Raw genomic sequence first — 17085 nt, 5'->3', positions numbered from 1 at the left:
CAACAAAGAAAAATAAATAAATAAATAAAATAAAACATAATCAATATAAATAAAGTTTAGCATTAAATACAACAGGGGTTTATACTCATTAAATCCCTGTTGTGACAGTAAAATCTTCCCAACACAAGAAGCTCTCAGCCCACATCTGTTGGCTCAGCTGTTGGACAGGAGAAGTTAAAAAAGGAAAAAAATAAATAAATAAATAAAATGTGGAGAAAAAGGAACATTAAAACATTGTATGTGGGAGTGTCACCAAATACAAAGTTTTTTAGAAGAAGTTAAAATCACTATAGAAAAAATAATCTCAAAACAACTTACATTGAATCCTGCCTTATTCCTATTGGCTATATATCCAGTGAAACATAATTTTAGAAAAACAAAGACTTTATTTAGACTTTCTATTTATAGATATCAGTTTTTTAACAGCTAAAAGATGTATCGCACAGGCTTGGAAAATATTGTTGTAGGTATGGGTTATAGCAAAAAGTCATACGATTCAGCCTCTTATAGTGACAAGAAAAATATAACTAATACTGTTGAAGTTGCTGTGTTATGTCTCATTCTGTAATAACATTTTGTGGGAAAAAAAGGAAGCCACCTTATGCCTGATTCACACTGGACGCGGAATGGGGGTCGCTTCCATTCGGCGCCCTTGTTAACCTATGGTGTGGTTCACGCCAGCTCCGCCGTCCTCAGCAGAAACTTGCACTGTGCAGGGAATCATTTTGGTGTCTGATCTATCCAGTGCACGAGCCGCAAGCGAACCATGTCAATTTTGGCAGGAAGTTTCATGAAGATACATGAGAAAATCCAGATTATTTTCAAAATATAACCAATTTTTAATATCTGGTAATACTTTCTCATGTCTTACTCCTGATGGCAAAAACAAAAAATGCTCTAGCAGAAGTGCCTTTACGCATCTGTAGATTGCAGGAGAGAGCGGATGCCGAGCGTTAGTATGTTGAAGAACCAAAGAGCCTCTATCGCCATCAGCTCCTCCTCCTCTTCCCTCGCTACCAGCCTGGTATCTCATTGCTGTGAAATGGCATCCAATTCTTCAACCGCCAATGGCAGCAGTCAGCCAACATGATTGTGTTGGTCACTCTGGCACAAACAGAATCTCCTGGACTTGCCAGTCAGTTTGGAGGAGCAGACGCATACGGACCACTGTAGCCGCTTCCATGCTAGCAGGTGCTCTTAATCAGCTCCTTGATCAGTACCTGCAGGTACTAGAAGCTCAAAATGAGTCAATAAGCAAAAACATTGTATACTGTTTGGAAAAGGCAAAAAAGAATTGGCTTACACGGAACTCAACAGAGATTAATATGTTGCCTCTTTTTTTCAGAGAAATCTTCGGTTTTTAACGAAGAAACTCATTTTTCCTGAGTTAATGTTTCAAGTTTTAGAAAAACAAAATCAGATAACAGTGGATACTTTTTCTAGAATTTATAAAGAAGACACTTTGTAACCATATTTGCCTGGCACTATGTAAAGACATGAAATTCCTCTGATTGTTTTAGTTAAAATGAAACTCTTCAAGAACTATGGAATTACAAATGTGATAAATACAAAATATGAATATATTTCTAATAAATTTTACTGAGATTTTTTTTAGCTCAGCAGAAGTGAACCAAAAGTGAAAAAGGCAGCAGAATAAAGCATTTATGTAGGAGTTAACATAACGGCAAAGCTGAAACACTTTTTGGTTCACTTTATTCTAAAAAGTCTTGTGAAACCACATACAAACCTCTCACACGGTGGAGAAGTCTTCACATGAAATTTGCCTTAAGGTCAGATCATGTACTGCTCAAAGAAGAAGAATTCAGGAGCTGCATCTCAGCGCCTGAAGGAACCTCACTGAACCTCCTAAATGTTTTAAGTTCATGTTGGTGAAGTAGAAGAGAACAAAACAAGTTCTGTTTGTTTTGAAGAGCTGCCAGCAGAAAAACATCTGTTTAAAAAGAACAGAAAGGCACAGACTGTACTAAGTCAAAAAAATAGTTGGTAGTGGAGCACCTGGACAGCCTGTAGCTTCTGAGCGGATCGTCAACTTCTCTTTTTTTACCAAAGTTCTTTCATCTGACAGTTAAACCTTGATCATTAGCAGTTTAAATTAAGTGTTCTTCATCATCCAGTAATCAAAAACTAAAACTAATGCTGATTTTTAAAATCTCCGAAGCCTTCTCTTTCCATTATAAATATCCAACAGTTTTCATGTATCAGGAGGTCTGCAGTAAGAACATTAACATGGATTAAAAATCACTCATTTCCTGAATTGGTCTTTTCATAATGTCATGGAAACAAACAGATTGTAATCATGTGTCATTTAAATAAGACATGTTTTGCAGATAGGCTTTCAGCAGGTATGGACTCAGTCCACCGAGCTATAAATAAAGGAATGCACCACACAGTATTGAAAGCAGAAGTCACAGACTATACAGTCATTTTTTGATATAAGGCTTTGTTTTTCTCCCCCTCTTCCCTCCAGTTATCCCTTCTTTTGCTCCTCTGCCTCACTGACTGCAGTCAAGCTGAATACCTTTTGGAAAAGGTTGACATTTGAAGGGAAATTGCACGCAGATGTTGGCCTGCTGACTTTGGCCTGTGCAGCACAAGCGAATCAAACCAGGTTATATTAGTCCAGACAGAAGTCTGCTCCTCCATGACGACACACAGTCTTGGCTTCTGCGGGAAACTTGCCTTGTGTGATTGTCTAAAGCACATGTGTCAAAGTCAAGTCCCGGGGACCAGATCTGGCCCTCCATCATTTCATTTTATTGTTATTAATGACCCAATGTTATCTTGCACTTATTTTTAACTTGTATAATTTTGACAAAAAAACATTTTTATGGAGAGTAAAATATTGAAAGTTTTTTAAGGTTTATTTTATTTATCCAGGAATAATATCCCTCCATTTGTATTATTTTTTTGTCAAAAAGTTACGGTTTTAAAATTTTAAAGTGTTCTGATAGCTTTTTGGACTATTTTTGCATTTACTAAGATTTTTTAAGGCTATTTTGGTGTTTAGCTAATATTTCAGCCACATGCTAGCTGTTTTGGCTAATTTAGGCTTGTTTTCCGTTTTTTAAGAGGCCCTACAATGATTTTCTTAAGCCTTTAAGAGTGAACTATATCCATATACACGATCATGTATTACATTTGAAACACTTTAAAAACAAATCATTTATGAAATATTAGTTTTTGTGAGTTTGTTCCTACCCGGAAGTAAAACGGTTCGATTCCTGAAGCTCCGCCTGCCGCTACGTGCTGCTGCAGTCCCCTCTACGACGTCATCCCAAACAAGATCCGTGTCTCTGTATATCTCCCATGAAAATAATCCAAACTTTTTGAAGGATGGATGCAAATTCGATATATCTGCCTATAGTTGGCCTGGCCAGCGCTAAACTGCTTCACAACACAAACACGCACGACTCCTTCACGGGTGTGCCGGAGCGGAGGGTTGGGGGTGGGGGTCTTAAAGGAACGGCGCGTCTAAAGTAACAAACACCTGTTTGAGCTGGAATTTATTGAAGACAGGACACAACTGGAAGATATACAGTATTCTGCATCTAAAATGAAAGTTTTTTTGCTGATCATCACTTGCTCAGTGGAGAAATTGAGTGTTGGTTTAGTCTGGGGCGGAGCTTGCAGCACAGACTCTTCCTGTAGGGAGCTGTTGGCATCGATCTTACGTCAGCACGCTTCGGACCGCTCGTTTTCATGGGTATGGGAGGGGCTGCGGTATACAGTGCAGGTTTTTTACAGGATTACTCTTTAAATGCATGAACGGATCAAAATACCGTTTTGGGGTTCTTTATAGAGAGGAATGAACAGCAAAATGCATTTAAAACCTCACATTTTCATGGTAGGACCTCTTTAAGCTATTTTTAAGTTAATCTATTTTTTCAGCTACATACTAGCTGCTTTGGCTAATCTAAGTCTTTTTGTTTTAGTTTTTTAGGCTAATTTGGCACATAACTAATATTTTAGCTGGCTATTAGCTTCAGCATTTTCACCTATTGGCTTCAGCACTTTCAGCTATCAATTTCAGCATCTTCAGCTATTAGCTCTAGCAACTTCAGCAGCTAAATTCAGCTTACCAGCTAACCAGCTCAGTGGCCTTGTGGAAGAGTGTCCGCCCTGAGATTGGAAGGTCGTGGGTTCAAATCCCAGCCGAGTCATACCAAAGACTCTAAAAATGGGACCCAGTGCCTCCCTGCTTGACACTCAGCACTAAGGAGTTGGACTGGGGGGTTAAATCACCAATGGTTCACGAGCGCGGCTGTGTCTGCAGTTCACCGATCCCAATGGGGTTGGGTCAAATGCGGAGAACAAATTTCACACACCTAGGTGCGTGACAAATAGTGGGACTAACTTACAGCATTCACACTAGCATTATCACAGATAATGCTATATATCTTGTTTATATTTATGTTAAAAAGTTACAGTTTTAAAGTTTTAAAATGTAGTTTTAGAGTGTTCAATAAATGTTTATCCTGTTCGGCCCGCGACCTAAAATGTGATTTAGGATTTTGGCCCCTTGTGCGACTGAGTTTGACACCCCTGGTCTAAGGCAATCCAGATGTGCTTTCTTCTCGGGGTCATAATGCCTTACGTGTCTCTTCCATGTCTGACATCAAGCAGGGGGTGTGGTCGTCAGACGGTCAGTGTCGCTGCTGCTAAATCCTTGCTGCTTTAATGACTTCTTGTAGTTGTCATGTTGAATTTCCTTTCTCTCTTTTAGCCCTTTAATAACTGACGCTTAAACACAAAATCTTTAACATACTCTAACTTTTTAACTTGATCAACGTAATTCCAGTAGATTCTGTTGAGCCGCTTTTTTCCTTCAGAATCTACTGGAGTGATCGTGTTAACGTCAGTAAATCAAAGAACATAAACACTGGAGCTCCGGTGTTAAAGGGAAACTCGGGAGCCTATCTATGAAACACTATTTTTATTCACGTCTGCTGGAGACTTGTGAGATCACATCCATTAGCTGATCCCCACACTTGGTTAAAATGCCTGAGTTCGTTGCGACATCCTCTGTTTCCTGTTTTTTGTTGTCAGAGTGATTTCTTGGAGTGCTGAGATGTGGTTGCATATGCCAAAGGTAGAGGCAGTGAAACAAACCATGAGCTGCCCAGCCTCTCCTGTCCCATCTATTTGTTTTTGCTCAGTTCATAGCAGCTCGACTGGTAGACTGTGATGTGTGGGTGTGAAACCGGGAGCAAGAAAGAGGTGGATGCATGAGGTGTGGGGGATTTTAGAATATGCATGACACAGATCTCCATTTTCTTCCCCCAGGTATTTCTCTATTTCCCACAAATAATATGGCTGAGTCTCCACCCAGTAGTGGGCCAGGCATGCCGCCACGTCAAGCTGTGGTGCAGGATGAGGTGTCCAGCTTGGCAGGAATGAGCTCATTCTCGCCCTCATCCCCAACATGCAGAGAGGAGCGCTGGGCTCCAAGATGGCAATGTAGCCTTGATTTGCCAACACATTTCCAATGATTAAAATGTAATTAGCACAAGCATGCACCTCCTCCCCAGCTAATTTCCACGCATGCTGTGACAGGCAGGCGGTCGGCGGCTCCCAGGCCCCAGCAGCAGATGGAGGAGCATGCACCAGCAAGAGAGGAAACCTTTTTACCATGTGACTGTTTGCATCAGAAAACCAATGGGACACCCAGCTATATCAGGAAGAACTGTTGGGAGGAAGGAATGAGGGGCCCTTGACAACAGCACATCAAATTGGTGCTGTCAGAGCTGACCCTGTCAATGGCTGCCATCCCTCATGCTGTCTGCCCCGTTTTGCAGGCACGCAGCCAGATGGGTGTCTTTCCTGGGTCTGAACCCTCCCAGCAATCCTCTAGGAGAACATGGCTCAGGACGATAAACTCACACCATCCTCTGTGCACTATGGTGCCCTAACAAAGCCCATCTCAGGGATAATCTTTGCCAGGTTTGGTATTAGTGACCTGCAGAAGCTAAAGCAAAAATAAAGATCCATTGGAGGAAATCAGTATTTGATCCTTTGCTGAGTTTGTAGGTTTGCCCACTTAACCCTGTGTTATCCAAGGAATGTTTCCATTAAAAGTGGGGTCATCTGGACCACACAAGACTGGGCGAAGAATTTCTTATCTTCGATGGTGTCCGTGGCAGACATGAAATCCTGTCCACGTTTGTCATGGAGGAATCACACATCAATGTTAGGGTGGGGTCATCTGGACCCATAAGAGAGCACAAGGGTTAAAAGGAACTGACAGTCTGTCATCCTGATGGTTATCTTGAACAATGACAGACAGAAAATCAAGAAATCCTCTTTAAAGAAGTTAAGGAAACCTATTGAAATGTCATTGAAGAGGATAAAAATCTGCACCTCCTGCTGGACAGAATTATTACTTTATGACAAACCCTCATTATCAGCACAGAGGTCCGATGTTTCTTGTTGATGATCAGGTTTCTGCACATATCAGGAGGAATTCTGGTCTGCAAATGACTCTAAATCATTCAGGTTTTGTTGGCTGTGGCTCGGTCACTCTGAGCTTCAGCTCTCCATGTTTTCTATAGGACTGAAGTCCAGAGTCTGGACCTGTCCATGAGCTTGATCCGATTCTTCTGCAGACATTCCTTGGATTATCTTGGCTATGTTATAGATCGTGATCCTGTTGGAAGACCCGTTCACCATCCATGCAAGTCTCCTGGTGGAGAGAAGGAGGTTCTCTCTCAGGATTTGACACTACATCGCTCCACCCATCCTCCCATCCACACGGTGAAGTAACCCTGTGCTGAAAAACACCCCCAAAGCATAATGCCTCCACCTCCATGCTTTACAGTGGGGATGGTGTTCTTGGAGTCATAGGCAGCATTTCTCTTCCTCCAAACGGTTCAGTGGATGCCAAAGAGCTCTATGTTGGTCTGATCTGAACACAGAACCTTCTCCTGATCAGGCTCGGAACCATGAAGGTGTTCTTTGACAAACTTCATACGGGTCTGCACGTGTGTCTTCTTTACCAGCACTGTAAGATGTTAAATCATTGTAGTGTAAAGTCTTACTAAAGGTTTTCCTGGTGACTGTAACTCCAGATCATCATCTAACTCCTGCTGTTGTTTTAGGACCATTTCTCTCTGTTCTCATGATCATAGAAACCCCTCCAGGTCAGATCTGTGGTGGATTGATGCTCATGTTCTTGGTACCAACAGTTGTGACCTTTAACCTCCAGCTTGTTGCTGGTTCTGTAGTCCATTCTGGTCTTTTTCAGGTCTACAATCTTCTCTCTTAAATCCACTGAAAGCTCTTTAGTCTTTCCATGTTGGAGAGTTTGGAGTCTGACTGATGGACTGATTCTGGCTTAGTTTGGTGTTCCAAACATGTGTTCGGATTTAGTAGAGTTGTTGCATCATACCCATCCTTGTGTGATGTGGTTACTTCTATAGTGCCTCTCTAGTCTTTCTGCAGGATGAACTTAGCTGCTGCTGACAACATCAGCTGGCTGTTTAGCATTCTGCCCATGGCGTCCAGCGATCCGCTCCTGCAGGACCACTATTACACTCAGCTGGAAGGGATTGAGGACAAGAATAATTTACTCCTACTTTCAGACCATTCTAAACAAATGTCGGGTAATTTGTAAGAGCTCTCAGCCAAAAGAGAGGCCCAAGTGAGAGCAGAGGGGCAATCACAAGTGCTCCAAGTACAGGCCAACATCAACAACTCTCAGAGCTGAAGCTAATGCTTGACAGTCCTGTGTTACTTTAACTAAACACAGAGGTTTAGTTGTCCTGTCCTTAAGCTGGTCCTGTAAAAACAGCACTTGGCACGCATGAGGTCTCTTTTTTTGTCAGCCATCTCCCCAGACTAATGATTTCCTGATTGTACATACGGCCTGCAGAGCCAAACCAGAGCAAAGTGACATGTCAGTTCAGGTTCACGTTACACATTACAATAATACAAGTGTTGTGAATTGAATCATTTTATTCACATTTTAAATAATGAACAAAGTTAGCTTACATTAGGACAGTCCAAAGTCTGGCCCGTGGGGCAAATCTGGCCCGCGTCCTGGTTCCTTTCATTAAATGAATAATATATGACCCCCACATTGTTCCAATATGGTGGCATTTTCTAAAACACGAGACTGGCGGTTTTAAAGGAGTTCAGTCTTAAGAGAAACTATCAGACAAGACATGCTATCTATGACAAGCTAACTGGGAATGAAGAGTGCAGAAAATAGACAGTAATTTGGTAAAAACTTTTTTAAGATGTATTTGTTTTTTATGTGAAGGAATGAAAAGTGTGCCATTGCAATAAAACATTAAAATAGTTTTTAAAAAAATGCATGCCCATTGGTTGATCCTCACACATTTTCATCACCAAATTTGACGCTTTTGCTAAAAGTTTGGACACCTCAGGTTTATATAGTTTAATAAAGTTGTACTATTCAGTTTCTTTCATGTGGATTTAGCCCTATGTGATGATTCTAGTGAAGGCAGGAGAATTCAGGAAGTGGAGGGAGGGGGTCTTCTTCCTAACTACTCAAGTTTTGGACTTGACCGCAGACAGTGTAGGTTTATTTAAGTCAGCAGGCGTCCATGTAAGCCAGACTTCCAGGAATAAGTCAATCAGAGAGCTCATGCTTAGCACCAAAATCAGCACCATGCTGAGAGTATGAGTGATGAGCCGTACCAGTCACTCTTGTCAGAGCCATCAGCAAAGCTGGGACCTCTTTCAGCTTCCCGTCTGCCTCTGATGAAAGAGTTTGGATGCAAAAAGAAAACTTCAGATTGCAGGATTCTTCTCCGCTGCCTCAGGTTCCGTTCTGCATAAGGGAGCACATTAGTTTGCTATGATCACTTATCAGACAGTGACAACTCTGACTTGTTTATGCGCCTGAAATGCCTTTTTATCTTTTCAGAGATGTGATTATTTGCTACTGTTTGCCCTGAGCTCAAGCAGTGAGTTCAGCAGAGCTTTGCTGCTCTGAAAGGACGATCAAACGGCCTGCCCTTGCCTGTCAGGTCTGATCTCACTTTTTTATTTTTTTAACATTGCTCATTATAAAGGTATTTCCATTTTATTACGTTTCCCTTTTTTCCCACCTTTTGTCACTCTGGGAAATTTGCATGCCTCTATTCCTGGGGAAGAAAGTAATGACAGCAATTTCTTTTCTTTTCTCTCCTTCACTAGCCGTGTGAGTGCTTCGTTTAGTGGCACCTGCGAAAGCGACAGCCGCAAAGATGAGAAGTGAAAGAGAGCAGTTGATTAAATCATCATCAAGCCGCAGCACAGAAAGTCAATTCTGCTTGCCGTCTACAATGATATCCTTTTATCTTAAAGTAATGAGCTATGGCACTTTTGCATCGGGTAATACGATGAGTTCCATTAGCATGTTCCATTTGCTTCACAAGCAAGGGCAAGTCATTCCAGCCGGCTTCTATCTCGCAATCAAAGCAATTGGCTGCACAGCAAGGAGACGGGGAGAAGGAGGGAGGGCCAAAGGGAAAAAGGGAGGACTACATGTCTTTTTATTTATCACATCACAGTGGAAAACTGAAATCGTGTCCAGCATTCAAACCTTTTGTTTTCTGCTGCTCCATCTGCACGTAGAGAAACGGTTAATGAGTGCTTCGTCACTTTGCTGATGTCACACCCTGAGACGTCTGGATTGGTGGTGCATTTGTAAGCGTGGAGGACTGAGGTCTGTCTGGCTCTGACAGGCTGGAGGGTTGCTGGCTCTCTGCACTTTGGTTCAAAATAGGGATGGAGGAGCAGAGTGAGAGATGGAGCAGGGGGAACATCTGAGGAGTGTTTGCCCAGTGCGTTTATTGCCTCTGCATAATTTATGAGCTGCTGGAGCTGACCATCATGGCAGCATGCCGCAGGCGGCCCCCTGGGCCGTGTGGGACAGGCCTGTAAATTGGATGCTATGCTCCTGCTGAGCTCGCAGGCCACCTTTTTTTATGCCACTGAGCCTGAGAAACATATCAGCCAAAGAGCGAGCCAGTTACCTCTGAGCTACAGGGACAAAGCAGACAGGGCCTTCTGTCTCCGACTCCCTGAGCTGTCACTCATTTCACCCCCTTTCTTCACTCCTGCCATACTTTAATCGCCACCCAGCAGCCCCTCCCCACTCCCCACTCCTGCACATACACAGCGTGCCAGCCTCTTCTCCTATCCCCCCCAGTGCCGCCTTCATTACTGACTCCAGCGCCTCCGTGCACCTCAGCCATATGCACAGCGTTGAGGCCCGCCAGTCACCCAGCATCACACTAATTAGTTGATAAAGAATTAAGTGGACCTTGAAATTGAAATTGGAATGGAAAAATGAAATCTAGCCACGTTCTTCCTCCCTGCACCACAAAGTTCTTTCCTCCTGTTGTCATTTCACCATCCACCGCCTGCAGCACACACATTCATCCTTAAATGCCGGGGATGATTCCAAAATCCTGCTCCGACGGAATTCTCTGTTGATTTTGGTGATACTGCTGCTCATTGGAACTGGGTTAGTTTTGAGTTACAAAAAAACTAAACTATTGTATGCCTACTCAAGACAAAGACAAAAACACACTCAATGACAATATTCCAGGAAGGAGAGATCTTAGGAATAAGTTTAGTCCTTGGTGGTTAGGCTCTGGGTTGATGATGTCCTGCATGCTGGTGGGAAAAAACTCTGACCAAAGATGGGTAAACCCCAGAGTCTGGATACTGATGGAGGTTAAGGGACAAAGCATCATTCCAGGGCGAGGGTGGGGCTGTGGAGGGCCTGCAGAACCATCATCATCATCAACCTGTCTGATCTTAAGTGGGCCGGACCGGACCAGTAACATAATCACCTATGGTCAAATTGTTGTCTGTACTTTTGTTTTTGCTTTGTTTTTTTCTCAGTTGGAAAAAAAAATATCTTAACCAATCTAGTAGCCTAATCACTATTACACATTCATTAACAGAGACCAGTGGGTTTAGAATCACTTTTTAAAAAAATGGTTCATTCAATTTTACACAGACTGAATATTTTACATCTGACATTGAAGTAATCCTGATAGTAAACTCAAGAAACAACCTGCCTAAAATATAAAAGTGCAAATCAGTGAAAAATTAAACTCAGTTCAACTTGCAAACATAGCTGAACATAAGAATTTGGAGTTAACCTCCAAAAATTCCTCTCCTGAAACTCGCCATGGTTTAACCTTCACCAACCCGTCAGTGTCAGGGTTTGAATCCTGTGTAAAAACACATTTCTGTGCTGTTCAAGTGTGCAAATACAAAGAAATGTCCTATCTATCTATCTATCTATCTATCTATCTATCTATCTATCTATCTATCTATCGTACATTGACTGTCTTTCTTCTTCCTCCACAGTGTGACACAGAGACAGACCAGGACGATAAGGTAAGCCTGTCTTTCCCTTCATTCATCCGTTGATGTATTTTTCAGCGTCTGCTATCAGGCTTTAACGATATTCAAATCTTACGCTTTCCTTAAGACTGAAGAATTAATGTAATTAGGATGAAACATCATCTTAATAAGTAGGAGAAAGTCTTAATTACCCTCACATTAATTAGAAATGACTTAATGAGGGACAGAATCTAAATCAAAGTGTTCTGGCTTTTTAGGGTTTTCATGGGCTTTAATTAAGTGTGGTGACAGCCAGGAGGTGGGTGGAGCTTAAAGAAAAGCCCTGATTGGCACATGTTTGTTGTGAATTCCAGTGCTGGTGTTTTATTTACAGTTTTTCTCAGTCATTTTGGTGCTTTTCTCAGAACACTATTAACATTTGCACAGCAGTTGGTGCATTTCTCAAAACAATTAGTGCAAATTGCAAAACCTCGTGGATAGCCTGCAAAAGCCCGTCACATGCTCAAGATTGATCATCCATTCCTCAAAAGCAAGTATTCATGTCAATGAAACTGTCAGTGCCATCAAAATGAAAAGTCTTGACACCATCTTTATGAACAAGATAGTCAAATGGATTTGTCATGTTTTCACTCTGACAGTTTATAATTTCAGTGTTTTCATTGCAACAATATTTGATGACACCTGAAAATGCTCAAGACAGCACTATGACCTACTGGTACAGACATCTGAAATGTGCAGTAAAGTCACTGTAGATGTTTAACATAAAATCACCCTTTTGGTAGAGCTGTGAACAAAATGCAGTAAATTACTGTTTACATACCTGTTTTCCCTACGGAATGTTTGAATTGTTGAACTGACAGTAGTTTTTCCAATATTGGGTTGCACCCTTCAACCAGCCTCCTCCATGGTGAGGCCGTGATTGACAACATGGTCCACAATTGTAGTCCTTATTTCATTAGGAATCCGCCTATATCTGCCTCTTCTCCCTCTTCCCCTTCCTCCCCGCATCCTCACCCCTCTTCCACCATGCTGACCTTCCATGTTGTGTCACAGAAGTGTAGAAATGGTACACACTCGCTCCTGCACAGTTTATATATGCTTGCCAATTGAGGATTCACAGGATTCATCCATAATTGACAGTGAACACGTTGTTTGTCATTGGTTACTACTAAAATTGGACACACCTCCTCATGAGTGACAGCTGAAATTCACCTGAGATCAATTGTTCAATTTAGGGCACATTCCTAGGACAAAATGATTAAGGAAGGTACAGAATTTGCTTGACAGATGGCTAATATTTGACATTTGATAACAAGTTCAACAATTTTGTGTGTAATGACTCAAGCAATGAAAGTTAGACAATTAGTTTTATTGAGAACAACTATTCAGCATCCATAAGTATAGTTAATTCTGACTGACATGAGATAAGCAAATGGAAATGTCAAACAACAGCAGAGAAATGTATGAAAGCAACTGATTCATGTCCAAAATCATTTGCAGTTGGTTCAGAGAGAGGAGAAACTGCTACTATGATGTACAAAGGACTAAGTGTTGTGGAGGTTGAACTAATAGTTATGAGAATTTCAATTCTGATTTGAGAACCGCACCAAAGCGACTGAGAAAAACTGTAAATCCGTCCCTCCACCTAGCAGCCTATTTGTGAATCTTTCTAGTTCAGGCTCTTTTTAATGAGAAGAACCCACATTTAGCAATAGTGTTTCTGTCCCTATCGTCCTAATCAACGCCTGTGTCAGGATCCGCAGAGTCAAACCAAAGTTTAATACACTTTCACGCTGAATTAAATCCTCATTTTAACTATTTTAAATGTATTCCTTCTGGCAAAATTAAACTGCAGGAGCACACAATAATTACCAACAGAGACGTTACACAGTTAAATGATTTGATTTAGCAGTAATGCAATGGAAAGCTGTGGAAGGAGGACATGTGAGCAGGATGTACTGGTTCTCCTTCCTCTAGGATTTCATCTCACTGAGTTTACATGACACTAGAACCATGAATTGTTCCTCTAACTGTAGTCAGACCTCTCAAAATCTAAACTTAATACTTAATAGACTTAAGAGATATATTCATTAATTTTATTTGTTTCTTTATTTTGTTTTTATTAGTCTTTTGTGTATTTTATGACGCTTTGTATGTTTATACTGTTTTATTTTTAGTAATGTCCTTTTTAAGCTGGGTTCACACCGCACGTGGAAACGCCGCGAAGGGGAGTGCGTGCGGAGTCCACTTCACCTCCAATTCACACCAGACACTATTTTATCGCGACGGTCAACAGCCGCTTCTGCTCATCTGTAGTTATTTACAGCTTCTACAGTTAATGTGACTTTGTTCATCTTGACTTGTCGCCAACTGCGATCTGCCTCTCGCTGTTGATTGTGTTTTAGACAACTAAATCACACACCCCACTCCATAGTGTGGCCCACTACATTGACCTGTGTTTTTTCAGTCACGTGACTCCTCTGGTTCATCACAAAAACTCAGACAACTCAAGATGCTTGTATGAAACTTTAGTTTCTAAAGAAGCTGCGGGAATTTACTACTCACAGTGATCCTGCATGGAGAAATGACATCAGCTGACTATGAAGTAGCTCAAAAATGTCCTGATAATCGCGGAGGATGATTATCCTCCAGAGCATGTGTTCATCATGGATAAAACCAGCAAACTCTGGAGAGATTCCCTCGCACCTATTTAAAGAAGGAGGAAGCAAGCGCTTTTTTAAGGCACAGAGACAGAGAGTGACAGTCCTCATGAAAAGTTCACAGTCTATTCTGGATAGAAAAAACTCTTATGTTGAGCAATGCTCTAATGTTTTTTAAAACAAAGTTTACAAAGCATGATCAGAAGTGTTTTTGATGAGTATGGATCAGTAACAGACATTCTTTAACCGTGGGGCATGGGGGGTGAAACAGAGACTGTGTATTCAGCATATCCATGGAGGTCTCCAGTCCCTAACCCCCACGAATAAAGGGGAAATACTGTATTTTCCTCTCTACAGTCTGTTTCCATACAAATCACATGTGTCAATAGTGGTATTTTATAATGAAAATGTGTTATATTTTGAAGATTGACCGCATTTTCTCGTGTATCTTGGCATAACTTTCTGCCAGGATTGACGTGGATCGGGCAAAAAATAGACCAGAGACCGAATGACTGCATTGCAAAAGCCAGCCGTGGAGGACTGCCGCGCTTCGCGTCTGGTGTGAACTACACCATAGGTTAGCAATGGCGCCGAATGGAAGCGGCCTCTGTTCCGCCCTGCTTCCGCGTGCGGTGTGAACCCGCCGTTATTCTCTTTGGATTACTGTAAAGCACTTTGGTACATGATGGCATCTCATAGTACTGTAGAAATAAAGTGTATTCATTTATTCAATCAAAAAACAAAAGTTTTTCACCTTTACAACAAGCTGCATGCATTCATTGCAGTGGGTCTGCACATCTAACTCATGCTCCACATAGACCACAGTCTTCAAGCCTCAAGTAGAAGGAGCCAGAAATACAGCATGACACATGCTGTATATTTGAGGGAAAGCTGTTCATTCATTTGAACAAGCAGCAAAAACATTTGATCTGGACATCTTCGTTGAAACTATCCAGTCAATGTCCAACTCAAGATTCATTTATGAGAGATGAAGGATGTTTAGAGTTTCACAGTTTGCCAGTGTAATGACAGTGTTACCAGAGTATCAATAACAGTTGGGAAAGTGGTCTTCTGCTCCTCAACAGAAGAATGGGTTACATCATTGAGAGTATTAGCTAAGCGTGTAAATCCACTTTGTGCTGCTGCAGTGAACAGATCCAGATTAAAGCTCACCAGTGACACTGTGAGTTTTAGCGCCTGGATGGCTCAGTTGGCTGCATGCAGGACTGGGACATGGGAAACCAAGATTTGTTTCCTTGGGGTCGCAATGAGCTTCATCCAGTCTGGGTCCTTTGGTAAGACCCTTCACGCTGCTGCCCAATTATGTAGCTAGCCACAAGGGGGGCCAGGTCTGGGACTCCACAGGGTCATGTCAGGATGGGTATCCGGCATAGAAATCTCTGCCAAGATTCTCAGGGAAAGCTGATTCGCTGTGGCCCCCCCTGAAGTGATGTAACGAAAGGTGAACAACAGCTGGTAGTTTGAGTTATGACCTGATTCTACTCATATTACCCACAAATGCACCTCCCGTTGCAGTCTAGACTCTAGCTCAAAACTACAGAGCAAAACAATTGTGGGTTTGTTATGGTATTTTCAGAGAATAAGACAATGGATTTCGTGTGAACTTTATGGCAAAATGGACAGACCACCGGCTGCTGTGGAATCAGACACAATTGGGTCAAAGCTATAATTTCCCTTCGTCGCCTGTATTCTGGCTTAAATTCCCCCTCAAATAAAAATCCAGTTTTTTGCGTTTTTAACATGTCTGTGTGGCATTTTTCTTATGAAAGAGAACAAATGTCATAAGACATCATTTTGTTTTTGCATTTCCGAGTATTTCTCCTTTAAATCAAACTGTCTCAGACAGGTTCTGCTTGAATTAATGAGCCTTCTTTACGTCACAACAGCTAAGCAGGGCGGCTCATCTGAGCTCTAAAAGCCACACCCCCCCACAGAGGAGATTTGGGTAACAGAGGCTTCAGATCAACATGAAAAATGCCTTTTTAAGGCATTTAGATTGTGTGATTGTGGTTAAAAGCTTCATAATCATAACTAAAACACTAAAAAAATTGTCATTGGTCACATGTGTCAAAGTCAAGGCCCGAGGGCCGGATCCGGCCCTCTGGGTAATTCTATCCAGCCCTCCAGATCTTTTTTTTTTTTTATTATTATTAATGGCCCGATATTATTTTGCGCTTATCTTATAGATCAACAGTCGTGTTGTTATGAGCATGATGGCAGTTCCACCAGACAGAAAAGTTACTGATGTATTTTAGCAAGAATTAGCAGCTCTTCAGAACTTCCTAATAGAATAACTTCTGAGTAGAGATCTAGATGTACTCTAATGATTTAGTAATGCCATTTGCTTGTTGTGTTTAGACTATGCAGCAAATTGAGTCATTACTCAGTGTTGTCGATTTAAATTGCTCCCGTCTCAGTGGCAATTCCTCTTTGTTTCAGGAAGGGAGAGGCAGCATGCTAAGCTGTAGTCCCCAAAGTGACTGTATTAATTCACCCTGGCTCACGTTACGCTCCCGATGAACAGTGTAGACTACACCTTCCTGTCATTGATTAATTGTGTGTTAAAGTAACAGAGCAGTGAATTAGTAAATAGGGGACCCTTATGACATGGGGCTGAGGCAGTAATTGGAGCTTGTGCCCCCTCCTTGGTCCGCATCACCTCTGCCACTATCTGCTCCTGCCAGCCGCCTCACACACGACGCCCACCACCGCTGGTCTCATTGGCATTTTGCGGGCAGCGTCGCCTACTTTACTAACACTGCGGTGGAGAAGGACGCAGGAGAGCAGAGTTGTTTTAATGGGTCAAATGTATTCAGATGAGGACAAACGGGGCTTAGTTAGTTTTCCTTCAAAAGCAGAAAATGGAAAAAGTGTTCCCTGGAGAAATCACGTTCTGCTTGGTCTAGAAGGCCTCCTCCGCCTGCTGCTGCCAGCCTCTGATAAGTGAAAGCTATTTGCATCTCAGCACACTTGTGCAGCCCATCCTGCGTGTGCATTTGTGTGTGTTTTTGTGGTAAAAACTGTCAGTATTTGCCTTTACAAAGTGACCTGCAGG

General features: G+C 41.9%; 1 protein-coding gene across 9 annotated transcripts in view; it reads left to right on the top strand.

The window, feature by feature from the left end:
• auts2a (activator of transcription and developmental regulator AUTS2 a) overlaps positions 1-17085 on the top strand; it is a 495300-nt gene that overhangs the window by 328896 nt on the left and 149319 nt on the right. For all 9 annotated transcript variants that reach the window (XM_024266750.2, XM_024266748.2, XM_024266749.2 and 6 more), the window contains one exon: positions 11353-11382. In XM_024266750.2, the coding sequence (XP_024122518.1) occupies positions 11353-11382 (30 nt within the window). The remainder of the gene's footprint in view (positions 1-11352; positions 11383-17085) is intronic.

This window comes from Oryzias melastigma, linkage group LG14 (assembly GCF_002922805.2).
Source record: "Oryzias melastigma strain HK-1 linkage group LG14, ASM292280v2, whole genome shotgun sequence".
In the NCBI taxonomy this organism is placed as follows: Eukaryota; Metazoa; Chordata; class Actinopteri; order Beloniformes; family Adrianichthyidae; genus Oryzias; species Oryzias melastigma.
The sequence above is the reverse complement of the archived record's forward strand: the minus strand, read 5'-3'. Positions and strand labels throughout refer to the sequence as shown.